The sequence below is a fragment of the Conger conger genome, chromosome 6, assembly GCF_963514075.1.
Source record: "Conger conger chromosome 6, fConCon1.1, whole genome shotgun sequence".
NCBI lineage: Eukaryota > Metazoa > Chordata > Actinopteri > Anguilliformes > Congridae > Conger > Conger conger.
In genome coordinates, this window is record NC_083765.1 from 52,817,274 (window position 1) to 52,844,728 (window position 27,455).

At 47.2% G+C, this 27,455-nt stretch overlaps 1 protein-coding gene across 7 annotated transcripts in view; it reads left to right on the plus strand.

Annotated features, from left to right (window-relative positions):
- The window catches only part of tjp1a (tight junction protein 1a), a 114,618-nt gene extending 90,418 nt beyond the window's left edge, over positions 1-24,200 (plus strand). For 2 of the 7 annotated variants that reach the window (XM_061244420.1, XM_061244419.1), the window contains exons 14-28: positions 1,348-1,532; positions 1,924-2,019; positions 3,908-3,990; positions 4,961-5,171; positions 6,090-6,190; positions 7,325-7,678; positions 9,944-10,801; positions 13,140-13,234; positions 14,081-14,299; positions 15,897-15,944; positions 17,530-17,669; positions 18,200-18,611; positions 19,459-19,676; positions 20,127-20,270; positions 22,356-24,200. In XM_061244420.1, coding sequence (XP_061100404.1) covers positions 1,348-1,532; positions 1,924-2,019; positions 3,908-3,990; positions 4,961-5,171; positions 6,090-6,190; positions 7,325-7,678; positions 9,944-10,801; positions 13,140-13,234; positions 14,081-14,299; positions 15,897-15,944; positions 17,530-17,669; positions 18,200-18,611; positions 19,459-19,676; positions 20,127-20,270; positions 22,356-22,450 — 3,259 coding nt within the window. In that variant the 3' untranslated portion in view covers positions 22,451-24,200. Of the gene's footprint in view, positions 1-1,347; positions 1,533-1,923; positions 2,020-3,907; positions 3,991-4,960; positions 5,172-6,089; positions 6,191-7,324; positions 7,679-8,548; positions 8,789-9,943; positions 10,802-13,139; positions 13,235-14,080; positions 14,300-15,896; positions 15,945-17,529; positions 17,670-18,199; positions 18,612-19,458; positions 19,677-20,126; positions 20,271-22,355 lie in introns of all 7 variants that reach the window. The other 5 variants (XM_061244421.1, XM_061244418.1, XM_061244416.1 and 2 more) reach the window with 5 other exon arrangements.
- Positions 24,201-27,455: the final 3,255 nt, after the last annotated feature.

The following is a 27,455-nucleotide window of genomic DNA, read 5'->3' on the forward strand; positions in this document are numbered from 1 at the left end:
TGAGAACGCGGAGTGAGAACGCGGCGTGAGAACGCGGAGTGAGAACGCGGAGTGAGAACGCGGAGTGAGAACGCGGCGTGAGAACGCGGCGTGAGAACGCGGAGTGAGAACGCGGAGTGAGAACGCGGCGTGAGAACGCGGCGTGAGAACGCGGCGTGAGAACGCGGCGTGAGAACGCGGAGTGAGAACGCGGCGTGAGAACGCGGCGTGAGAACGCGGAGTGAGAACGCGGAGTGAGAACGCGGCGTGAGAACGCGGCGTGAGAACGCGGAGTGAGAACGCGGAGTGAGAACGCGGCGTGAGAACGCGGCGTGAGAACGCGGCGTGAGAACGCGGAGTTTTGCTTACGCTGTATATGAGTGTTACCGAGGTAGTCGGAAAAGCTGAACATGGCAGCCTCTTTTCGTTGTGCGATCGCTGCTATGGATCGGATAAAGAAGGAAGCTGTTTTTCACATTTATTATGCCAAGTATTTGACAACAGTGTTGTGGGAGTAATAATGAATTGTTATATGAATTATTTACCCATTGTTGCTGTAAGTAGATTGGGGTGGTTGAGCGTCGTGGAAAACTGCCACAGTCGTTTAGCGCTCAGCCGACACTGGGGTTTTTTGGCATGGCTCCCACGGGGGAGATATGAACATCATTAATGTAAGCTGGCTCCCTCACGCATCTGCTCAAATGGGCCACTGGCCTTATTGCGAATGGAGAGGGAGAGGCACTGCCTCTTGTAGGTGAAGTGGGAGATGAGCCATGAGCCCTGCGATGAGAAACGCACCATGAACCAATGTGACGCTCACCCCCTCCTCTTTCTGACGAACGCGACACAGTCATATTTGAAGGAGTGACTTGGTTAAATTCCTCAGAGAGCTTCCTTTAGCTTTCCAATGAAATGCTAGCATCTAGACCAGCGTTACTCAACTCCCAAGTTCTGCAGGCTACAGCGTCTGCTGGCATTTTGGTTCAACCGTGCGGTACCTGATTTCACTAATTAGCTTATTATCTGAACCAAGCAGGTAAAATAATTGGTGAAATCAGGTGGTGTAGGACACGGCAGGAGCAAATACCTGCAGACACTGTGGCCCGCAGGACTTGGAGTTCATCTAGACATTGATTGAATAAACCAGAAGGGTGTTATTTCTCTTGCACTAAGGGGACATGGTACTAGGGGGCGCATTTTCTCACATAGTAAATACTTAAAGTGCTGAGAGCCAGTCTTTGGCTATGTGAGATTCATATGCAGTACACTATTGTAACTAATGTAATAAGCAGGGACTTCAGAGATCTTGAAAGGAGATGGTAAATGGTCTCTCTGCTCTCCATTCTGACGGCCCCTCCCCTCTCCCAGGGCGGAGCAGCTGTCCAGCGTGCAGTACACCCTCCCCAAAACGGCGGGGGGCGACCGTGCGGACTTCTGGAGGTTCCGGGGCCTGCGGAGCTCCAAGAGGAACCTGAGGAAGAGCCGGGAGGACCTGTCGGCCCAGCCCGTCCAGACCAAGTTCCCCGCCTACGAGAGAGTGGTGCTGAGGGAGGGTCAGTACAGTGCAGGCCTGTGCTGTGTGGTGCTTTTACCTCACCGTGTGTGTGTGTGTGTGTGTGTGTGTCTGTGTTTACCTCACCATGTGTGTGTGTGACATTACATTACAATTTATTATCTGATGCTTTTATGTCAAGGTCATTAGAACAAACTACCGAACAGGTTGAATAAGCTTCAATTCACAAAGAATCAGTTGTACATTTGTGTATGTGTACATGTACATGTGTGTACGTGCATGTGAGTGGTGCGAGAGTGTGAGTATGTGTGTGTGTGTACGTGAGTGTACGTGTGTGTGAGTGCTGTGTACGTGTGTGTACGCGTGTTGTCAGTGGTGCGTGAGTGTGTGTGCACAGTGCGTGATGAATGGTTTTTTGTCTGTTGTCTCAGCGGGGTTCCTGAGGCCGGTGGTGATCTTTGGGCCCATCGCAGACGTGGGGCGGGAGAAGCTGGCCAGGGAGGAGCCGGACGTGTTTGAGCTGGCAAGTGAGTACCATTCACCACGACTACTCTCTCTGCAGTGCTCCGGTCTGAAGGGGCTGGGGATCATCACACACAGCCAGGCTAGGACCATGACACACAAACCAGGCTAAAACCATGACACAAACAAACCAGGCTAGGACCATGACACAGAAACCCGGCTAGGACCATGACACAGAAACCCGGCTAGGACCATGACACAGAAACCAGGCTAGGACCATGACACAGAAACCCGGCTAGGACCATGACACAGAAACCCGGCTAGGACCATGACACAGAAACCCGGCTAGGACCATGACACAGAAACCCGGCTAGGACCATGACACAGAAACCAGGCTAGGACCATGACACAGAAACCAGGCTAGGACCATGACACACACACAAACCAGGCTAGGACCATGACACACACCAACCAGGCTAAAACCATGACACAAACAAACCAGGCTAAAACCATGACAAAAACAGAAACCAGGCTAGAATCATCCCACACAGAAACCAGGCTAGAACCATGTCACACACCAACCAGGCTAAAACCATGACACAAACAAACCAGGCTAAAACCATGACAAAAACAGAAACCAGGCTAGAATCATCACAAACAAAAACCCGGCTAGAATCATCACGCACAGAAACCAAGCTAGAACCATGACACACACAAACCAGGCTAGGACCATGACACACACCAACCAGGCTAAAACCATCACACAAACAAACCAGGCTAGAACCATGACAAAAACAGAAACCAGGCTAGAATCATCCCACACAGAAACCAGGCTAGAATCATCCCACACAGAAACCAGGCTAGAACCATGTCACACACCAACCAGGCTAAAACCATGACACAAACAAACCAGGCTAAAACCATGACAAAAACAGAAACCAGGCTAGAATCATCACAAACAAAAACCCGGCTAGAATCATCACGCACAGAAACCAAGCTAGAACCATGACACACACAAACCAGGCTAGGACCATGACACACACCAACCAGGCTAAAACCATCACACAAACAAACCAGGCTAGAACCATGACAAAAACAGAAACCAGGCTAGAATCATCCCACACAGAAACCAGGCTAGAACCATGTCACACACCAACCAGGCTAAAACCATGACACAAACAAACCAGGCTAAAATCATGACATGCACAAAAACCAGGCTGGAATCATCACACACACAACCAGGCTAGAACCATGACACAAACCAGGCTAGAACCATGACACACAGAAACCAGGCTGGAACCATGACACACAGAAACCAGGCTAAAACCATGACACAAACAAACCAGGCTAGAACCATGACACACAGAAACACAAATCTCTGACCAAGGCTCTGTCCATTGTAGAGAGTAATAGGTTTATATGTATCTGCTCATGTTGGGTAATTTTCTGCCTGTTTTGCCCTTGAAACGGGCTGGCCTAGCTTTTGGTGGAAAGGTGGCGGTTGCTGTGTTGGAAGGCTGCTATCTTGGCCCTTATCCCGGTGGTGAAGGCGGGGATTAATCAGACCCACTTTCTGCGGGAGTTCTTTCGAAATGAGTTTCAAAGAGAGCAGTTGGTGACTGTAAATTGCACTCCCGCCTTCCTGTGGCGGGGGGGGGTGTGCCTTTGATGTGCTGAGGTCACTGCCCACTCATTCTTCAAAGTCAAGCGTGAACAGTCACTTCTGTCAGACTCGGGCTTATAGCAAACTCTGGCACAGCTACGGAGCTACGGCTTCGAGGGCACCGTGAAAAAATATATACGGTCATTTCTGTCAGTTGCCATGGTTTGGCATGAAGGCTAAAAGAAAATTAAAACATTATTGATAGTCCCAATGAAGATGGCAAAACACTTATATGTGCCGTTACACTGGGTGAAAAGTGATTGTGTGTTTCTTACCCCGTCCCCATGAAGAAAGCGAACCCAGAGACGCTGGGTCTGACCAGCGTGGCTCCGGAATCATCCGTCTCCACACCATCAAGCAGATCATTGACCGGGTGAGCAAGACGGTCTGCCCCATATACCCCCCAGCCCATTACTGTTACCTAGCTGTCTCTGTACCCATGCACCCTAACTCTATTACTGTGACCCATCTGTCTCTGTAGCCATGCACCCTAACTCTCTTACTGTTATCCATCTGTCTCTGTACCCATGCACCCTAACTCTATTACTGTGACCCATCTGTCTCTGTAGCCATGCACCCTAACTCTATTACTGTGACCTATCTGTCTCTGTAGCCATGCACCCTAACTCCTATTACTGTTACCTATCTGTCTGTGTAGCCATGCACCCTAACTCCTATTACTGTTACCTACCTGTCTCTGTACCCATGCACCCTAACTCCTATTACTGTTACCTATCTGTCTCTGTAGCCATGCACCCTAACTCTATTACTGTGACCCATCTGTCTCTGTATCCATGCACCCTAACTCCTATTACTGTTACCTATCTGTCTCTGTAGCCATGCACCCTAACTCTATTACTGTTACCCATCTGTCTCTGTATCCATGCACCCTAACTCCTATTACTGTTACCTATCTGTCTCTGTAGCCATGCACCCTAACTCTATTACTGTTACCCATCTGTCTCTGTATCCATGCACCCTAACTCCTATTACTGTTACCTATCTGTCTGTGTAGCCATGCACCCTAACTCCTATTACTGTTACCTACCTGTCTCTGTACCCATGCACCCTAACTCTATTACTGTGACCCATCTGTCTGTGTAGCCATGCACCCTAACTCCTATTACTGTTACCTATCTGTCTCTGTATCCATGCACCCTAACTCCTATTACTCTTTCCTATCTGTCTCTGTAGCCATGCACCCTAACTCCTATTACTGTTACCTACCTGTCTCTGTACCCATGCACCCTAACTCCCATGAGTGTTACCCATAATAAACCAATAATAGCAAATTTGATGAGACCATTAAGCAGTTCTGAATTAGAATTGATGTTTTTTTAAAGGATAAACATGCCGTGTTGGACATAACCCCCAACGCGGTGGACCGGCTGAACTACGCCCAGTGGTACCCCATCGTGGTGTTCCTGAACCCCGACACCAAGCAGGGGGTGAAGCACATGAGGACCCGCCTGTGCCCCGAGTCCCGCAAGAGCGCCCGCAAACTCTACGAGCGCGCCGTCAAGCTGAGGAAGATCAACCACCACCTCTTCACCAGTCAGTACCAGGGCAGTCAGTACCTCTTCACCAGTCAGTACCAGGGCAGTCAGTACCTCTTCACCAGTCAGTACCAGGGCAGTCAGTACCTCTTCACCAGTCAGTACCAGGGCAGTCAGTACCTCTTCACCAGTCAGTACCAGGGCAGTCAGTACCTCTTCACCAGTCAGTACCGGGGAGGGGAGTCAGTACCTCTTCACCAGTCAGTACCAGGGCAGTCAGTACCTCTTCACCAGTCAGTACCGGGGAGGGGAGTCAGTACCTCTTCACCAGTCAGTACCGGGAAGGGCAGTCAGTACCTCTTCACCAGTCAGTACCGGGGAGGGGAGTCAGTACCTCTTCACCAGTCAGTACCAGGGCAGTCAGTACCGGGGAGTCAGTACAGTACCAGGGCAGTCAGTACAGTATTGGGGTGGTCTGTACTGGGGCAGTCCCCCTGACTTTGTTTTTCTTTTACAATTGGGCTGCACAACTCCCTTCCTGGGGGGCCGGTCTGCGTGCTGATTTTTCATCCAACCAATTATTAATTTTAGTTTTCTGATAGCCTTACAAACTATGCTGTTTCAAACTTGTACTTGAAAACAGTAAAATCTTTAGTATACACTTGCAGTCTGTGGCTGTAGCTTATACAAACACTTATACAGCTCTTGCACTGGGCTACACACTTAATATGTCTGCAAATGGCGAGGACCAGTTCAGTTCAGTCAATTGAGGACAAGAAACTAAATTTAAACTGAACAGTAAGGCATTTTAGAAATTTCAGTTTCCTTAAATAGCTGAATTGAAGTGGAAACTGTCGCTGCCCTTCCAAGCACACTGCTCTATTTGAATATTTTAACAGTGATTTCACTCTCAAGGCTCCGCGAGTGCTATGTAAACGCACAAGAGCTAATGTGCTCCCTGACCCTGTTCCTCCAGCCACCATCAACCTGAACCACATGAACGATGGCTGGTACGGGGCTCTGAAGGACACCATCCAGCAGCAGCAGAACCAGCTGGTGTGGGTTTCAGAGGGCAAGGTGAGTGCGACCCGTTTATTCATCACTTTCGTTAATATCGGGTTTCGATATTAGCTGGGGGCAGCCTGTAGCGCGGAGGCTAAGGTATATGACTGGCACCCGGAAGGTTGGTGGTAAAGCCCTGGTGTAAATTCCCCCACGATGAGATCCGCACAGCTGTCGGTCCCTGGAGCAAGGCCCTGAACCCCACACTGCTCCGTGAGTGTCGCACGGTGGCTGCACCACTGCTCCTAAGTCACTAGGATGGGTCAAATGCAGAGGACAAATGACCCCCCACGGGGTTCAATGAAGTACATCTTCTTCAAATGCTTCAGCATAAGAATGATCACCCAAAATACGTTTGACCACGCTGTGATTCTGAAAGTGAAATGTTTAGAACATTTTAAAAGCTGCAAAAAAGAAAACATCCATTTCAGCAGCTGCCATTTTGTTTCTCTGAGATGGAGGCACTAGGCTGTACACCAGTCCTCTGAAGAAATGCAAGCTGTCAGTCTTTTTGGCAGTTTGGTGAGATGTGGAGAGCTGTGTGAAACATTGACAAAGTGACAAAAAAAGTTATAGCTTTGCATATTCTTAAGGCACACGTGGAATACAGATTATTGTTTCACAAATGGTATGTAGGAAATGTTTGCGCTGTATTACTGCCATTGCTAAACAAATCTAGTCTGAAGAGGTCGTTGTTCTATCGGACGCATGGTGCTTAGGTGAAAAAAACCCACTACTCTTTAAAAGATACTTTTCATGGTGAAATTTCTCATTTTCTGAGTTGTTTTAGGTTACATTATTATTCATTTTATTGCAAATAAACTTTAAGCCCGGACTGAGATGGTAATATTTTAAGGATATTTATTTTCCAATAAAATCGTGTTCAAACTTTGATTTGGAAGTTCATGGAACTGTTAACCTCAATAACAGAAAATGAATATTTTGCCGATCTGAAACCTGAAACTAAAAGATAACGAAGGGTCAGTAGGCCAGTGCTTTTCCAAGTATAGTATATAGATAGACTATCTTAAAGATCTTGGTCTAATATGAAGCCTTGTTTATGTTTAAGTTTCGAGAGAGATATTTGTATTTTTCAAATGTCTATTGTTCCGACTTTTTCCCGCTCTTTCCTCCCAAACTGGCCCTCAGGCGGACGGCGCCCCCGACGACGACCTGGATCTCCACGACGACCGGCTGTCGTACCTGTCGGCGCCGGGCAGCGAGTACTCCATGTACAGCACGGACAGCCGGCACACGTCCGACTACGAGGACACGGACACGGAGGGCGGCGCCTACACGGACCAGGAGCTGGACGAGACGCTGAACGACGAGGTGGGCCTGCCCTCCGAGCCCGCCATCACGCGCTCGTCCGAGCCCGTGCGCCAGGACCCGCCCGTCGTCCAGGAGCCGCCCGGGTACGCCGGCTACCAGCACGCGCCACCGCAGCCCGACCCGCTCAACCGGATAGACCCCGCCGGGTTCAAGGGCTCCCCCTCCCAGCAGGTACCGTTTCTGAGAGCCGTCCGCCTGCCCTGTTGTTTGGAAGCGGTGGTGTGCGTGAGAAGAGTGTTTTGGAGGCGCTATTGAAGGAGAAAACAAAACAAAACTAAAAAAAAATGATAGCGTCGTAAGAAAATGGGAAAAAAAGGAGAAAAAAAAAAGAAGGGAAGACTATTGTGGCCATAACTCGTTTGTGTGCGTGAAGTCTCTTGTTTATATTAATTTATTATATTTATTTATTTATTTATTTATTTATTATCCCAAAGTAAGCTTGGCTGTCATACACAGCAGTCTGTGACCTGTTTGACCTTTGCTGTTGATGTCTAATGTTGGATGTTGATGTTTGTAGTTCTTGTTATTTGGGGGATGGGGGGGGAAAAAGCTTTGTCTTTGTCAACTGTCTGTAACGGTGCGCGAACCCTGTGGTCTCCGTAGTCGTTTCACTTGTGAATTCGAACTGATGTCTTACCGGAAAGTATCGTGTGCATGTTGGAACTGTTAACCATATTGCTGTAAATGTATTTATCTGGGTTGAAGTCACAATGATATCCAAAGTTTGTCCTTTGATGTGTTAAAAAAGAAAGAGCAAAAAACGTTGTATTGTAATCTAGAATTAAACTGGAATCAGACCAAAGTCAAAACAACAGAAACCTTGTCCTGTTGCAAATTCTTACGTGACGTTGATCTTTTAGACCCAATTTCTTATCGAAGTGCGAGCAGAGTACCTTCGATCGGCTGGCCGAATCCCGTTAGCTTTTATGAGAAACTGAAAGAAGACGAAAGAAAGGAGGGGAAACGGCAGGAAAACAGAAGTGTAGAGAGTGTGCGGCCGCCAAGCGCGTGCATTAAACGTTTCTGAACGCCACTTCACAGAAAGCAGAGGCTGTTCCTGCCATGCCTTGCCTTCCCCTGCAGCCCTGGGCAGAGACAGCGCCCCCTGCTGCCCCTGGCCGCTCTGTACATGTAGCCGCTATGAGCCCTGAGGAGCCTCCGTCTGCTCCCCAGAGCGAATCCAGCCCCAGGGCTGGCTCGCTTAGGAGACCCGCCCCCGAGCTAGCTCGACCCCCGACACACCGCCCCCACCAATCCGGACCACCCAATTCTGAACCAAAGGTACCCGCTGCCGCCCACCTCCAGCACCACCACCACCTCCCTCCCCCCCCCCCCTTCCTCCTCCTCCTCCTCCTCCCAGACCCGGCCGATGGCCCGGTGTGGCCCCAGCCGGCCCGGCCCGGTGCTGCCTGCCTGTCCCGCCCCACGCTTCTTTTCCCCTCCCCTCCTGCATGACCACCGCACCCTCTGTGTGCTTCTGAGAGGCTGCCGGGAGTGACAGCACACCGGGAGGGCGTGAGAGAGCGAGCGAACGAAAGAACCAACGCACGGAGGACCGCCCGCTCGCTCTCCCTGTCGCTTTCTACTTTTGCATGGCTCTACTGTTTTTTTCTTTTGTTCTTTTTCCTCTTCTTTAGTTTTTTTTTTTTTCTCCTTTTGTTAGCGCAGTAGTGGTGGGTGTCGAGCAGTCGAATCGGAATGAATGGATCATTGATTTATTTGACTTGAAAGGAGCATGTTGGAAAGCACCTTGGGAAATTTTGTCAATGCCCCGCCTACGTGGCCCCCTCCCCCCCTACACCCATCCTGACTTTGAACTGTAGCCTTTTGGGCTCCTCGGAGGTCCAGCTGCACTCTTCAACCCATTAGATCTGTCAAGCGTGTTAGTCATTTGAAAGGCTATTTTTCAAACTTCAGGAGTTTTTCAGAAAAAAGCATCAGCTCAATTATGTGTAATTCCAATGATTTGTTTGTTTTGTTGGATTTTTTTTTTGTTGTTTTTGTTTCTGTTTCACATTATCTGGTCATCTTATTGTGCGATTTTTACCTTGTGCTTGTTTATTTATGTTTTGTTATGATTTTATTTGATGAAATTCAAACAAATATGTTACCGTAAGTACTGCAGTACTGCATTAATACATTTACGTAGTTGCTGTTCACTTGTGTAATTGTGAACTTTGTGTAATTTGTGTTTGATACAACTTGGGAATAACAGCTACCTCTTAGTGTCTTCTGTTCCAGGTTTCCTGCAGACTTTATGCTTAAATGTTCAGGGATGGACTCTTAACAATCTTGTATATTAATATTCTTTGTTATTGTTTGTGAAGTTACATTTTTATGCATTTAAAGTTCGCTTTAAAGTTTTTTATTATTTTTATTTTTTATTGGTCTTTTTTGCAACAGTTGAGCATGACTTTGTTCATTTTGGATTGGCAGATATTCCAGAAGGATCTCTACGGCATGGAGGACCCGGTGAGACTGGGGCCGAAGCCGCAGCAGCCGCCCCCGCCCGCCGTGGGGTCTCCGCTGACCTACGATCCCCAGCCCCCGTACCAGGAGGAGCAGCCATACAGAGACTACGAGCGCCCGCCTTACCGCTACGACGGGGGCGGCTACCTGGAACCAAAGTCCCGCAGCTTCGACTCGCACCTGCACTACGAGAACCGCGTGCCTCACTACGGCGACCAGTGGTCCCCCTACGACCAGCAGGCCTCCCCCGGCCGCCCCCCGGGCTACCAGCCGGCCCGCCCGCCCGCGGAGAACCAGCACCCCCCGGGCTACGGCCCGCGGCAGGCCTACGAGGGCGGAGCCGAGCGCGACTACAGCCCCCCTCAGCCCCGTTACGACGAGCCCCCCCCGGGCTACGAGGGCCGGCTGGCGAAGGGCTACAAGCCGGGGCCGGTGCGTTACGACGAGCCCCCGCCGCCCGTCTCTACGGGTTACGACCCCCGCCCCCGCTACGACCCCGAACCCCACCCCTCCCACTCCCCAGAGCCCCCCAAGCAATACTACGACCCCGCGCCGAGGTCGCCCTACAACCCGGGACCCCCCGGCCGCGGGTACAAGCCAGGCCAGCACGAGCCCCCCGTCAGCTCTGACGCCCCCCTGCCCCCTCCCAAAGCGGAGCCCGCCCCTCCCGTGAGCGGTGAGGTCATCACCGTGGCGCCCAAGCCCCTGCCCCCGCTGCCCCCGCGGGAGCCTGAGGACGACCCCGCCATGAAGCCACAGTCCGTGCTCACCCGCGTCAAGATGTTCGAGAACAAGCGCTCCGTCTCTGTGGACCGGGGCAAGGAGGTAGGGGACTGCGTTAGAGTCCGTACCGGACTGCAGGCATACACACACGTACCGTGCACACACATGTACCATACACACACATGTACCATACACACTCATGTACCATACACACACGTGGACCATACACACACGTGTACCATACACACACGTGCACACACATGTACACACATAGACGTGCATCTCCTGACATGTACAGTGGTGTGAAAGTGTTTGCCCCCTTCCTGATTTCTTATTTTTTTCCATGTTTGTCACACCACTTGTCAGTTCAAAGTCATGTCAGATCATCAAACAAATTTAAATATTAGTCAAAGACAACACAAGTAAACACAAAATGCAGTTTTGAAATGAAGGTTTTTATTATTAAGGGAGAAAAAAAATCCAAACCTACATGGCCCTGTGTGAAAAAGTGATTGTCAAACCTGAGTTCAATTTCTCTAGCCACACCCAGGCCTGATTACTGCCACACCTGTTCTCAATCAAGAAATCACTTAAATAGGACCTGCCTGACAAAGTGAAGTAGACCAAATGATCCTCAAAAGCTAGACATCATGCCGAGATCTAAAGAAATTCAGGAACAAATGAGAAAGAAAGTAATTGAGATCTATCAGTCTGGAAAAGGTTATAAAGCCATTTCTAAAGCTTTGGGACTCCAGCGAACCACAGTGAGAGCCATTATCCACAAATGGCGAAAACATGGAACAGTGGTGAACCTTCCCAGGAGTGGCCGGCCGACCAAAATTACCCCAAGAGCACAGCGACGACTCATCCAAGAGGTCACAAAAGACCCCACAACAACATCCAAAGAACTGCAGGCCTCACTTGCCTCAGTTAAGGTCAGTGTTCATGACTCCACCATAAGAAAGAGACTGGGCAAAAATGGCCTGCATGGCAGAGTTCCAAGATGAAAACCACTGCTGAGCAAAAAGAACATTAAGGCTCGTCTCAATTTTGCCAGAAAACATCTTGATGTTGAAGACTTTTGGGAAAATACTCTGTGGTCTGACGAGACAAAAGTTGGAACTTTTTGGAAGGTGTGTGTCCCATTACATCTGGCGTAAAAGTAGCACCGCATTTCAGTAAAAGAACATCATACCAACAGTAAAATATGGTGGTGGTAGTGTGATGGTCTGGGGCTGTTTTGCTGCTTCAGGACCTGGAAGACTTGCTGTGATAAATGGAACCATGAATTCTGCTGTCTACCAAAAAATCCTGAAGGAGAATGTCCAGCCATCTGTTCGTGACCTCAAGCTGAAATGAACTTGGGTTCTGCAGCAGGACAATGATCCAAAACGCACCAGCAAGTCCACCTCTGAATGGCTGAAGAAAAACAAAATGAAGACTTTGGAGTGTCCTAGTCAAAGTCCTGACCTGAATCCTATTGTGATGCTGTGGCATGACCTTAAAAAGGTGGTTCATGCTCAAACCCTCCAGTGTGGCTGAATTACAACAATTCTGCAAACATGAGTGGGCCAAAATTCCTCCACAGCGCTGTAAGAGACTCATTGCAAGTTATCGCAAACGCTTGATTGCAGTTGTTGCTGCTGCTAAGGGTGGCCCAACCAGTTATTAGGTTTAGGGGGCAATCACTTTTTCACACAGGGCCATGTAGGTTTGGATTTTTTTTTCTCCCTTAATAATAAAGACCTTCATTTAAAAACTGCATTTTGTGTTTGCTCGTGTTGTCTTTGACTAATATTTAAATTTGTTTGATCTGAAACATTTAAGTGTGACAAACATGCAAAAAATAAAAAATAATAAAAAAATAAGAGAAATCAGGAAGGGGGCAAACACTTTTTCACACCACTGTACGTACAAACATGCCCACATACACATGCATATACATACACACACTGATTGTTTAAGAGAGTTGGTCATTTTAGCCCTCTCAGTCCCAAGGCCTAATATGAAGTAGGTCCACCCAAATCCCAAGGTTTGGCTTCGATCAACGTCACGTAAGAATTTGCAACAGGACAAGGTTTAAAAATTGAGAAAGTTGAGAAGTTAGTGGTGTTTTAATAGAGGCTCAGAACCGTTAGTGATTGGTTGAAAAGGAATGAGGTCAAGAGTGCCAACTGTCACTCTTGTGATTTTATGATAGTTTGTATGGTACTTATGCTTGAGTGCCATATGGCTCTCTTTTAGAACTGAAAGGGTTAAGGGTACAGGGGAATAGATTATAGATTCCCTTAATGTCTTTGCTGTAGTGTGCTATTCATGGGCATTTCTAAGTATGTTACTACATCGCTTAGACTTAACTGATGTTCCTTTAAAAAAAATAAACCATCATTGTTTTTAGTGAAGAAACGTTCTTGTAAGACGTCTGCATGTTACTTTCCAGCCCGTGGATGTGGCCCCCAAGCCTGCCGGTGTCCCTTGTTCTGTCCCTAAAGCAAACTCCCTCAGCCACCTGGACCAGGAGAAGACCGTCTGCAGGTAATAAGTCCTTCAGGTTCATGGCACTGAGCCACATATGGACGCTCAGGGTATGTGCTGCCTCACAGAAATGCCTGTTGGTTCCATTCAGTGATCGATGGAAGAAAAGAAATAACATTTAAGTACCAATGTTGTGTCGAGCTGTTTTGTGGAGGTCCAGGCGCCCTCTGCTGGGCATTTCATGCCTCCTCAGCTGTCTTCAAAGGTGCTCTTCCGGATTCTACATTTTGTTTTGGCACATTCAGAATTTAGGTTTTTGTTGAGCAGCTTTCATTTTGCTTATTAATAGAACCTGTTAATAACTACTACTGCGGGTGTGTCTTACATACAGACCAAAAAAAATGTTTCTTCCATTGGCTTGAATGGGGCCATCGAGGTTCATGGTTAATATGGGTTTTGCTGTATTTCAGTATTAACCTTTCACAGAAGGTTCTGTTTTTGATCTTTGAGCCACACAACTGGTTGTACCCATGGCAACAACATGACTAGTCTAACTTGTGTTAGTGAATGAATGCTGCCGCCGGGTGCCACCGTGACTTGCTCAGTTGATAGCTTGTACCCTCGTCACTTGTATCTATTCGAATTTGATTAACTTACCTATTAGTTTTGAAAAACACATTGCTTACATTTTTTCTCCCCCCGGAAGCATTTCACTTATGCTCAGAAAATTCGAGGTGCGCTACCGCATCAGGTATTAAGAAATCTAACACCGCATGCCAGAGATAGTTATACCACCAAAAATCGTTATACCGCGATGGCTAGCTCTAGGGGCGAGTCTTGATGCAGGAAGAAGTGCTTTGTTGTTGCTGGTGTCGGGAATCTCACCCCTTCGCTCCCCCCGTCCAGGGCCCCAGAACCACAGACCAAGCCCCCGGAGGACCTGGTGCGCTCCAACCACTACGACCCTGAGGAGGACGAGGAGTACTACAGGAAGCAGCTGTCCTACTTCGACAGGCGCAGCTTCGACAGCAAGGCCGTGCCCCAGCCCGCCCCCGTCTCCAACCGCCTCCCTGAGATCCTCAAGCCTGCCCAGGCCCAGCCCCAGCTCATGTACAGCTACTCCAGGTAACCCAATCACCCGCCACCTACTGAGAGGTATGCATTCTGGGAGTTGTAGTCAAAATCTCAAATGAGGAAAAGGTCTAATACGACCTTGGTGTTAAAGAAACTGTTACACCTGGGTAAAAAGATGGCTACATTGCAGAAAATACAAAAATAAGAGGAGGTATATATTAATAAGTGCACATTTTTCAGGATGAGAAGTCCTCTATCCAATGTGTTTTGGTGGGGGTTGTATCTCAGGTAGTCATCATGAAGAGGAATTATGTGTTATTGGATTCGCTTGAAGGTTGAGCAGGCAGTTCCGTGTGATGGACTGTGTCATTTCCCGTCCAGATTGAATTGAACGGGAAAACGACTTTGAGAAGTTGGATGAAGCTGTGCCGTGTACAGGGCGTTGTGACCCTTGTGCCACACACTCCTCGGGAATGTTGGCTTTCCAGGTTTCCCCATCAGGTGGTTGGAGGAAAGGCGGGTAAAGCAAGTGGGAACTTGGCTCTGGCTTGTGAACCCCTGGTGTTACAGTGCAAGTGCCTTACGGGAGTAGTCATCCCTCCCACCCAGCTACTAATGTTCTCAGAATCAATTTTCATAAAAAAAAGAATTTTTAAAACACTAGAGATATAGCTGTTAGTTCTGATGCCTGGTTGTGAAGTCTGGGTTGCAGACGATCTCTTCGCTCGGCGGTCCTGAGGGGGCCTTCAGGTATTTCACACCTGGCTGCGTCTGCCTCCTGAGGGGCTCTAAAGGGGGGTCGCAGGGTCTACACGCCCTGTCACAGGGAGTACCTGCGGGGAGTACACGCCATTGCTTTCAGTCTTTTTCTGACGGCAATTTGCTAGTGTGGTCGAGGAATGACTCGGTTTTGAAGCCCTGTTCCCTGTTCGCTCCCAGCTTGCGGGAAGAGGTGGTTGGCCCTGCGAGGAGTTAGCCGAATTCCTTCTCCGGAGGGCCCCTGCCGTCTGTCACTCAAAGCCTCCAGTCAGGGAACAAAAACACCGCAGCGGAACACCTTACATGCTTGAGATCAGCGGAGCACTCCGGTGTTTCATTAAATGTCAATCGTTATACAAGCAGGCCAGCCGGTCAGAACCACCATTAGAAACTGAAGCTGATGATCTCATTCACGGTAGTGCTCATTATGGTATCCATTACCCCTGAAGTCCAGAAGTGTACCCTGAGCTACTGTATTACAATTACAGTAGGGCTGAGCTCAGTCGTATACTACACAGACGGCCGGGTCAATTCCATGTTAGGTATGTCACTTTAGGTAATGCTATGCAAGTTGACTTACTCATTATTTGTTACTATTTGTATTATTTATGATTAAAGGTTATTTGTTGAAAAACCTCCTAGCACATTATCAACTGCATTCGGCTTGATTCAGCAGTACATTGAAATGGAAGTAAATTGAATTGAAGTATAATTCAATTTATTTTTGGGGTGTATGTACAGTATAACATATATATATATATTTTTACAGAGGTGCCATTTGATGCCCTAGTTGCTTCTTCCAGCTCGGAGGCGTAGAGTAATAACGTTCTCATCTTTCTCCCTGTGTATTTCACTCTCTCCCCATTGCCGCCACCGTCACCCATGGTAGATTTCACGGCTCGTACACTCGCTTTGACCACCTGAAAAGGAGTAAGGGGTAAGAACGGGGCGGGAGGGCCTTCTTCGACGTCGCAGCGGTCTGTTAGTCTGATGTCAGGGTCCACGCCGGCCCCCGGGCCCCGGGCCCCAGCGCATGTCCGTGTCCTGGCCCCGGGCCCGCCGCCCGCATGAGCGCTCCGCAGCTCCGCTCTGTTCTTGGGGTGCAGCGTCAGCGCACTGCCAAACGCAGTCTTTTTTTTTTTTTTTTTTTTTTTTTTTTTTTTGCGTCATTCGCTCCCATCGTGTGCAGATCCATCTTTCCGGAACTTACTGTCTGATGTGGGTGTCGCTGTGTGTGTATTTTGTCCAGCTTGGTTCGAATAGACATTTTTGAACTTGGGTTGTTGAAGTGTGGTACGAGACGTTTGGAAATGTTTCGGCGACTACATTACAGTGGAGATTATTCAACACCGAGGCTGTAGTCGTAATCAGTTTCCACAAGGATTCGATAATAATTTTTTTGGTAATGAACTATGAATTTCCTGTTAAAGGGTTCTGCTGGGTAACTTATCTTGTTAATGCACAGTGTTGCTGTGTAGTGAAATTCAGAAAAAACATCTAATCCTGACCATGCAAATGCCAAATGGGTCCTGGTAAGACAAGCCCGGCTAATACAATTCGTTTTTCCAAACGTGGCGGAAATGAAAGTCCTCAAATAAAATGAACACATTTAAATTAAATTTTTGACCCCCTCCCCAGTCTAAGTGCTAGTATTGTACAACTTCAGGTATTGGTGGTGATTTTTTCTGTAGTGAGCATGTTGATGGACAGTGCAGTCCGTAAGTATTTGGACAGGGACAGAACGTTTGTTTTGGCTCTGTACTCCAGCACATTAAATTCGGCATACAACAGTAAATATGAGGTGAAAGCACAGACCACCAGCTTTAATTTGAGGGTTTTTACATCCATATCGGGTGTACAAATTACTTCCCTTTTTATACATACTCTCCCCCATTTTAGGGGAACAAGTAATCGGGCAACTGCTCAGGTGTTTGTATTTGGTCAATTTGTATTTGGAGTCAGTGGAGTGTCAATGTCATCGTGAGGCTGAAAAATGTGAATAAATCGATCGGAGACATAGCCAGAGCATTGGGAATCAATCAAGACACACTGGCCAAGTCAGTCAACTTGAATCCAACTGAACATCCATTTCACTCTCAAGACAAGACCGATGGCAAAACATCCCAGAAAGCAGAATACAAGCTGCAGTACAGGCCTGGCAAAGCATCACTAGTGAGGATACCCAGCAGCATCTGGTGATGTCATCAAATGTGACCACCAAGTGGCAACTTACATTTGCTCCCCAAAAATATGGGTACTCTATATAAAAATGGCTGTAATTTTTACAGCTGACAAGTTTGCTTTTTAACCACGTTTGTGGTTAAGATCTGCTGGAGTACAGAGCCGAAACACCAAAAATTCTGTCTCTGTCCAAACACGTACACACTGCACTGTATGTGTCCAGTCCACGCGAGCTGTCGGTGTCTGCTTCCCCGTCGGCTGTTCTGTGTGTGTGTGCCGCCGCGTAATCAGCCAATTGAAGTGCGCGCATCCAGAACGTGACGCATCCGCATTGTGTTCAGGGCGGAGTCGACGGAGAAGATGAGTCCCGGGGAGAAGAGATACGAGTCCGTGCCCCCGATCACGACCCCTCCCTCTCAGTACGGTCAGCCCAGCCCCACTCTCCCGCCCTCCGCACTGCCCAAACCACCCACCTCTGAAGGTAAGGGATTCAGCCGTTTATCTTTCATTCCGTAATCCGGTGCCGGTTTGGAGAAAATGCATTTCAATTCAGTCAATTCAGGAAGTGAACTAAACTTTCTGTTCTTGAATTGGAAAAAGTCTTATGGAAAATTACAGGCATATTGTAGTTATTCAGCTATTATATCTTTTTGAATGAACTAAAATGAAAGCTAATTGTTACTAACCCTGATCTATTGTGGAGAGGTTGCTTATTTGTCCTGTGGACACTGCAGGGAGTTGTAGAAGGTGGAGGCCACTTAATGAGGATAATACAATATAGAGAGACAAGTACGAACAGAAAGACTAAAAAGTTTAAGGAACGGTGAAAGATGACTGCTTTCAGTACAAGTATGGCTTTTCAGGTTCAAGGATGGGTCACCCATCACCCCAGAGTCATATTCCCTGAACCAGAGCGCTGCACATATTCTGAACACTTCATAATGGTGTGTGTGTTTAGGAAGGGAATTACCTTCATGTTTTTACTTGTCCTCCCTCTTCCCCGTCCCACAGTAAGCCCCCTGTCCGATCCCCACGGCTCCCCGAAGTCCAAACCCGCTAACCGCGAAGACACGGTCCACAGCAACTACCTGCCGCAGAAGAGCTTCCCGGAGAAGTCCCCAGTGAACGGGACGGACCCGCTGCCCGCCAAGCCCCCTCCCGCCGCGACCAGCTACAACCGCTACGTCCCCAAGCCCTACACCAGCTCCGCCCGGCCCTTCGAGCGCAAGTTCGAGAGCCCCAAGTTCAACCACAACCTGCTGCCCAACGACACCCAGGCCAAGGCCGAACCCGCCCCCCCGCCCAAACCCAAGCCCCAGAGCTCCCCCCAGCCCGCCGAGCCGGACAGCGGCCTGGACACCTTCCCCCGGGCCAAATACCAGCACAACAACATCAGCGCCGTGCCCAAGGCCATTCCCGTCAGGTAGGCCCCCCCGTCAGCGCGGTCTACTGCACCCACCTCATCTAGGGAACAGTGCCCCGATTTTAAGTTAAAACTTTGAACGAAAATATAGCGTGCTGTTGTGGGGTCACACACTGGAGGGGGTCGCAGGGCCTGCAGGTTTTGGTGTTACTCAGCACTTACGTGATCAACTGAAGCGGTTTCTTGGGTCTGAAATGTTATGTGGACAACAGCCAATAGAAAGAAACCTGCAGTTGTTCAGGATGAGGATTGGGCACCCTTTTTTCTACTGCATCCGACTGCCTTCTATTTTCTGGTTGATTTCTGATGTCCATGGAAGACCTTGGCATGGCATTTCTAGCCATGAAACTTATTCTGACAGCAGTGATCCACCCTGGTTACAGTACAGATTTCATTTCAATCCAGAGCTTGGATTTCATTCATAACATTGCAGATAGGAAAGGCCAGCAGTTACAGGTCTACACTTGAATATTCTATAATTCGATCAGAAAAATATTAAAGGTACAATAGGTAATTTCGGACTCCTAGCGGTTGAGAGGAATTGCAGCAACAAACACCCTCAAACCACCACTGAATTGGTGTACAGCTATACAATGTTTTGGTACAGAGTGTCGGTGCGTCAACCGTATATTTTGAAACCCAAATTTAAGGACTATAAACACAGGTGTGAATCAACATGAGGTAGAGCCTTTTTCAATGATAGGAAGGGATTTACAATGGTCTTGTAACAATGTTTTAACATTACCTATTGTACTGGTAAGGAGCAAGAAAGGGCCTGTCTCTTCTGCCTTCCCCCCCCTCTTTCCTCTCACTCCAGACAGGGTAATTAATCTGCTTCTCCCCCCAGCCCCAGCGCGCTGGAGGATGACGAGGAGGACGAAGGGCACACGGTGGTGGCCACGGCCCGGGGCATCTTCAACAGCAACGGCGGCGTGCTGAGCTCCATCGAGACGGGCGTCAGCATCATCATCCCCCAGGGCGCCATCCCCGAGGGCGTGGAGCAGGAGATCTACTTCAAAGTCTGCAGGGACAACAGCATCCTGCCCCCTCTGGACAAGGAGAAGGGTCAGTGTCCCACTGCATGGGTGAGGGTGAGGGTGGGGGGAGGGGGGGTCATTATCATGCATCCTCCCATCTCAAATCAGACTGAGGGACTTTTACAGTCTAATGCCACAAAATGGTCGCCTCTACCCTGTTGTGTTTTACCATTGATTCACTATGCTTTGGTTTAACAGCTGGGTAAAATGTTTCAAAATGAGATCATGTCAAAACTGACATGAACATAACCAGATTTGGAGAACGGCTGCAATCCTCTGTTTTCAGCTGCGACCAACGATAGGGGCGTTTGACTTCTCCTGTCTTTTGAGGCTTTCAGCAAACGCAAACATTTAACGTAAAAACGCAGTTTTTCTGTGATGAACGGATCGTGAGTGGGACGCTCTCGGGACGCGGGACGCTCTCGGGAGGCTGTAACGCTGTCGGGAGGCTGTAACGCTGTCGTTCCCCCCTGGGCAGGAGAGACGTTGCTGAGCCCGCTGGTGATGTGCGGCCCGCACGGCCTGAAGTTCCAGAAGCCGGTGGAGCTGCGCCTGCCTCACTGTGCGTCCATGACCCCCGACGGTTGGTCTTTTGCTCTAAAATCCTCCGACTCCTCGTCGGGTACGCTCTATCCTCTCGCTCCATCACTCTTTGGGGGTCTTTGGGGGTCTTTAAGGGTGCCTTCGTCTACGTGTAATCTGTGTTTTGTGGTTCTCCGGGGCAAGATTCTGTGTTTATGGGGCAATTTATCCTTTTTCCCTTTTTTTTATCGCTTCACATTAATTGGTGCTTGTGTGCGCTGGCGTGTGAGTGTGTGAGTGTGTGAGTGTGTGAGTGTGTGAGTGTGTGAGTGTGTGAGTGTGTGAGTGTGTGTGAGTGTGTGTGAGTGTGTGTGAGTGTGTGTGAGTGTGTGTGAGTGTGTGAGTGTGTGTGAGTGTGTGTGAGTGTGTGAGTGTGAGTATTATGTATGTGCTTGAGCAGTTATTTGTGGTGATTTGCGGTCCATGAATCCCTGACTCATTCTGTGATGAGAGATGGGATCAGTGTCTGGTGAAATGGCTCGTTTAACACTAGAAAGGCCAGCGTTTTTTACTGCCTAGAACAGCCAAGCCTGACGCCCAGTGGTGTCATGTAGTCTATTCACTTTACTCAGTCTCTGTTACAGTGAAAACATGTCCCAGGTGTTATCCCTGCAGAGATATCCCTGCAGAGTTATCTTCTCAAACTAAATTCTTCACATAACTGCAATGCATGTGAGTGTTGTGTGATTATATGTGGGAAATTAGTTTTGATTACTCTTGACTGAGCAATTTGCATCAAAGCATCGGCCATTCGATTTGTGAGAAGTGTGTTTGAGGAGAGCAGAACTTTTAACACCGGGGTACCGGTACCTGTTTCCTATTGGCTATTGGGGATTTTTGTGAAGAACGTTTCAAAAATACTGTTTAAAGACTAAATATTTAGGAGAAGTCATGGGAGAAGGAGTATATTGCATTTACAGTAATTTAAGTCCAATTTTAAGTCTCTGGCCTTTCTGGGGATAAAACGGGAGCTTTCAGTTGCCAGCGCTGAGAGCTACACAGGATCTCTGTGAAAGATCGCAGGGAATGTTCCAGAAGAGTGGCACTCCCTGTGCTCTTTCACACATTGAAGGACACCATTTGTATCTTTCACTTCGGTGTAAAACGTACGAGAGACCACGCGTTGCGTGAGCGTCTGTGTGTCGTTCGCATCAACAGAACAGGCTTGCCTTCGTCCCTCGTAGTGTGGTCTTCACTGTAAACTTGGCAGGGGCCTGAATGAGCTGCTAATTACTCCCCTTCTGGGGCGGGGCTCCATGGGATGACTGGGGCTGCAGCCTCCTTCTGTGGTCCCGGCTCATTGTGGAGGGATTTACAGCATTTAATCCTCTTAATGGAAAACAAGACAATTCCCCACGTCCTTTCTGTCCCTCTCGCAGACACTGAGTAACTCCTGTCTTGGAGAGTCAAGGGCCTGTATGTCGTCCTGGTGTGGATGAAAGAAAAAGCAGGGGGTGTATATGAGTATGCACTGTACATGGGTTGTAAATTGGATATTCCCGTGCGATTGGAAATGCCAAATTTAAAAATAAATAAAGAAAATTTCAACTGAAAAATTACTACACTCCATGGCCAGGGAATGAGCCGGGAACTGCTGCTCAATATTGCAAGGCTGAGATTTGTGTGGGAAATAGTGTAATGAATTGACCCCAGTTTTAAAACTGTGTGTGTGTGTGTGTGTGTGTGTGTGTGTGTGTGTGTGTGTGTGTGTGTGTGTGTGTGTGTGTGTGTGTGTGTCCAAAAATAGAGTTGCCCTGGGAAACTACATCAGAGGCACCACTTGTGGCTTAGTATTTGTATGATTTACGAAAAGCCGCAAAATTCCCCCCATCTCTGACCCACCCTCCAGCCTGCGATATGAAAAGCTGTAATTTCTTTTGATTAGTGCGGTGGCCATGTTTTGAGCTCCAGATTACTTCTGTCCTGGGGAGCCTTATTATGGATGTGTTTACACCACACTTGTGCACATACACATATGGTTTCAATATGCTTTTTTTTTTTTAAGTTTCTTTTTTTTTTTTCTTAAATCATGGTCAAATTCATAAGGGGTAGAAAGTCTCACATCCCCACCCCCATCATCATCTCTTCTCCCTCTCTCAACCCCCAACCCCCCCCCCCCCTCCAGGTGACCCCAAGAGCTGGCAGAACAAGTCCCTGCCCGGGGACCCAAACTACCTGGTGGGTGCGAACTGTGTGTCGGTGCTCATCGACCACTTCTGAAGAGGGGAACAGCTGGCCTGTTACTGAGCGTGAACACTGAAGGGGGAGGGTGAACAGAGTGCCCCCCCCCCCCCCACCCCAGAACAGCCCCCCCGCCACCCCCATCACCGCCCTGTTTACTGGGCTCTGCATCACCAGAAGTATTAAACCTCCTGACCTCTGACCTCTGATGTCATTTAGCTGTGCCCAGACAAAATCGCGAGATGAAGGAGGCTCAGAGGAAGTACTGTTGTTTTTTTTGTCTTTAGTTTCCTTTCTTTTCTTTAGGTTCTATAAAGGCTTGCAAAAATGATGAATAAATAACACTACATTACTGGAGTGCACACCCTGTGCCACTGACTGAACACTATTTGCTCCAAGTCTCCCCTCTGCACAGGAAGAACAGACTGCTTTGTCAGGGTCTTAAGTGAAATAGGACACGTTTAACAGAAGTGGAAATTACTGTTTTTGTGGGTATTCACACACACACACACACACACGCACGCACAATTTTACATGCAGACACAGAAACATTTGAAATGACTGTAATTACAATTATCGTCGTGATGAAGATTGCGTGTACCGTTTTTGACGCTACGAGACTAACAGGTGAGGGCACGCTGACATTTTTCATTTCTCCTTTTCTTATCGTTGACGGATTTGTGAAGGTCCAAGAATGCTGTTTCAGGTTGTTATTCTGATGGTGAGCATCTCAAAGTCTTAAACACAAATTAAGCTGACACTATCAACAGATTTCCAGGTGCATGTCGTACCTCTAAACTGGCTCTTTTTTTATTTAGAACCACTTTTAACAGCGTTTTATCTTGGATGAGAATACTGACTTATTTTTGTAGCTGTGGAACTCTCCCGCTGTCTCAAGATCTATGCATGTGCCGTCTCAGGTCCACACACCTGTTTGTTCTGTCCCACCCAGTCAACCCCCAACTGACACTCAGAAGCAGCGATGCCTTATCTGCGTTTTATTCACTTTTTACACTACTTCAGTTTCTTTTTTTTTAAGTTATGATAAGTTATGAATAAAAAGAAGAGGCGTGTTTTGCTTTTTTGACAAACCGCTGTATAAAATAAACGTGGGGTTTTGTTTAGCACAGAAGAACAGTGGAGGCTGAGGGAAAAAAATAAAGATATCCTTTTTTCTGTTATGCATATGAAGTCAAAAGAGAAACAAGGTTTAAGAAGAAAATGTCAGAAATTGTGGCTGTATATAATGCTAGCATATGGCCTTGGTTCTTGGTTTGTAAATTAACTTTTGTATGTCTTTGTTATTTTGTACAAAACTAAACAGAAAACAATGGTTTCTAAAAAAAAAAAAAAAGAATGACGTAAAATGAAAATGGTTATCTTTGTATTCTGATCATACCCTTGAGCCTTGGAACTTCTAACTTAGCAGTAATAAATCAAAACTTTTCTACCAATATACACACACTACATTTAAACATTTTTATCAATCACAAAATGTTTTTATGATTATTTACAAAAGTGCTTGGTTTAAATAATTTAAACAATCCGTACTTTGAAAGGGTCAACTTCATTTATTTGTGATACTGAAAGCTGTATTGTGTGCCCTGAAATGTATTTTTGTACTAATAGACAATTTATTATGGCACACCAGTACTGGTTTCTTTAGGAAAGATAACACAAGCTTCAATCAGACATTAGCATTTCTTTACTGTGTGGCTGACATTTTTTTTTTCTTTGCAACATATTTCTAAGTATACCACTGTATTAATAAAATAATTTTTAAAATAAACACTATTGTTGATTTTATTTTTTTTCCAACTGGCTGATTCAGGTCTTCAAGCTTAAGGGAGGCAATATGTTCTGATGACCAAAATAGTTCTTTCTGTGTGGGTTTGAATTATATGCTTCACAGATATGCAGGGGGGATTGTGGGTGCAGCGTGCATGGATAACTCATCCAGGCTCCGTTCTTCAGGTCTCTGTGACCGTCCCGTCTGCAGTGCATTGTGGCTGGGTGGAAGGTGCGTTTGTTTTCTCAGTCGTGTTTTTCTTCCCAGACTTCGCCGGTACTTGCTTTTCCATGGCCTGTTCACTCTGCGGTTTCCCCACCGATGGCAGGTAAATTGTATGCATTAAGTGGCCGCTTTAGGCAGCTGGCTGAAGGACTGCTTTGGCGAATAAGTGGGTTACGTACACTTTCATTTTCACTCAATATACACGCATGTTTTTAGGTACACCAAGCTCCAAGCTCAAAATAAAAGGTATGCGGACATGGTGACCAGGTGGTGTCTTGGTGCTGGATGTGGTGCTTGAAGCATCTCCGAAACCTGGATTTTCAAGCACCGCTATCTGTTCTGTTTATAGGGAATGCTGCGATAAACAAGAAGTGACTGGCACTTTGGGCAAAAACACCTTATTAACCCATTGTGGACTAAGACATCCTATATAAAACCCATAGAAAAATGGTCCCTTGAGGGAGATGTAACATGCAGGTCACATCCGTCTGTTAAGGGAGATGTAACACACAGGTAACACACAGGTCACATCTGTCTGTTAAGGGAGATGTAACACACAGGTCACATCCATCTGTTAAGGGAGATGTAACACACAGGTCACATCCATCTGTTAAGGGAGATGTAACGCACAGGTCACATCCATCTGTTAAGGGAGATGTAACGTGCAGGTCACATCCGTCTGTTAAGGGAGATGTAACACACAGGTCACATCCGTCTGTTAAGGGAGATGTAACACACGGGTCACATCCATCTGTTAAGGGAGATGTAATGTGCAGGTCACATCTGCCCATAAGGGGTTAATGAGGCCTGAGGAGAATGTGCAGACTTCTTCAAGCTGACAAAGGCCAGAAGATAACAGCGGGTTTACAGCCTTTGTATGCAGAAGTCACACAAATTTACAATGAGGTTGCAATGTTATACGCATCTCTGAACGTACAGCGTGTCCAAAAGCAAATGGGCTCCAGCAGCGGAAGGCCACGCTGGGTTCCACTCGTTAGCTAAGAACAGGAAGGCGAGGTTACTGTGGGCGTGTGATCACACATGGATCCATCCTGCATTGTGTCAATGGTGCAGGCTGCTGGCGGTATAATGGTGTGGGGAATGTTTTCTTGGCACACATCCAATGGAATATCATTTCAATGCCACAGCCTACCTACCTACCTGTTGCTGACCACATGCATCCCTTTATGGGCAACCTTTTCCAGCAGGATAATTCACCATGTGCCAAAGCATGCATCATATCAAGCTGGTTCCACCAACCTGACGGTGATTTCGGTTTACAGCAGGGTGTGCTAGTTTTTGTTTTCGTACCAGCAGCCCATTCAGACCCAAGAAACCAAGTGAGGCGAGTTAACTGTGTAATTGACTGCTTTAATTGATCGATTAAGTGCAGAGTAACAACAAAAGCCAGCACACCCTGCGGCTCTCTAGGACCAGGGTTGCTTACCCCTGCCTGGACAGTCCCCAGATCTCAGTCCAATAGAGCACCTTTGCACTGAGGTAGAATAGGAGGTTTGCAGTGTACAAAAAATATGCAGGAACTATGTGATTCTCTCGAGTCAATAGGGACTTAAAATCCCTGAGGAATGTTTCTGGCACATTGTTGAATTCATTACATGAAGAATTCAGGCTGTTCTAGAGGTGACCGTGGGTCCTACCTGGCACTAGATAGGTATACCTAATAAAGTGGCCACTGAGTTTGTTTGGGTCAAGCTTAATGGTGGCTATTTGCATTTTTATGACATTTCTATCAACAGCAATGCAAGGTTGCCACATCTAAGGGCACAATTTTAGGTGCTGCACGATTTCAATCCAGCGCTGCAATTCAAGTGCAGTTCCGGCTGCCTCAGCAGGGGGAGCTGTTGAGCAATGCATGTGTTTTGAAGTCCAGTTGTCCAGTTGTTTGAAGTCCAGCTGTGCATATGGAACTGTAACCTTGATGAGGTACAGCTGTATGATCTGATACTTTTCTTTAGTATTTGAGTTGCTCAGGCCTCACTTTTGGTCAGTAAAATGTATCCTTCGTACCTAGGCTTATTTGAGACAAGAGGAGAAAGTGCATTTAACCGTTAATGTGTGATAAAAATGTGAGCTAACCTTGTAAACATTTGACTGAAGTTCTGGGGCCAAAGATGACAATGGCTCTCTCTTGACTTTTGAAAAACAAATATTTTCTTTCTTTTGGAGTTGGAACTTATCTGTAGATGTGCCAAAGAAACAATTTGTTTATTTGTCAATGTGGATTTAATTAATTATTTTACCTGCTTGGTTCAGATAATAAGCTAATTAGTGAAAACAGGTGGTGTACCGCATGGTTGAAGCAAATGCCTGCAGACAATGCGGCCCGCAGGACGTGGAGTTGAATAGCGCTGGTCTGTTTGATATGTAGAGGCTCTTAGGGCTGTTCAATGGGCAGATGTGATTGATTGTGTGCTGCCATGTTCCTACATTTAGGCTAACTGATCAAAGTGGTTCATTAACCGCACCTGTCTACATTCCAGTATATTTCTTCAGCATAGGGCAGTAGGTGGCAGTGTGACTCAGTAATTGGAAGACATGATTTTACACATTTCATTTGCTGGGTGAAATTGTGGTTTTCCTTTTAGTACAGGTCATTCATTGATTATCTAAGTTCACTCAAGTTTCAGCAAATGCAAAGTTTACTGTCCAAAGTGTCCAGTCCTGAAAATGGGCATCTCACCTTGGTGGTTCCCATAAATCTTCCACAGTAGTTGAACAGTAGTGTGTTGAATGTTTTTAACCTTAATTCAGCTGAATTTGAAGGGTGCCTGATGCAAATTAGCAGTAACCTAAGGAATTAGTAACGTGCAGGTCACATCTATTGGCTATTATTTGCAGATACATAAATGCCGCATTAGCTTAAGGTAGGGACAATCAGATTGCTTGGTGTTGATGAAGAAACAAACTTCAACTTCAGCCACCATAAGATGCATTTCCTTGCACTTGCATGAGTATTCTCATTGGCTAGGGGAACTGTATCAGTGAGCAACTTAATTATCACTGGGTGAA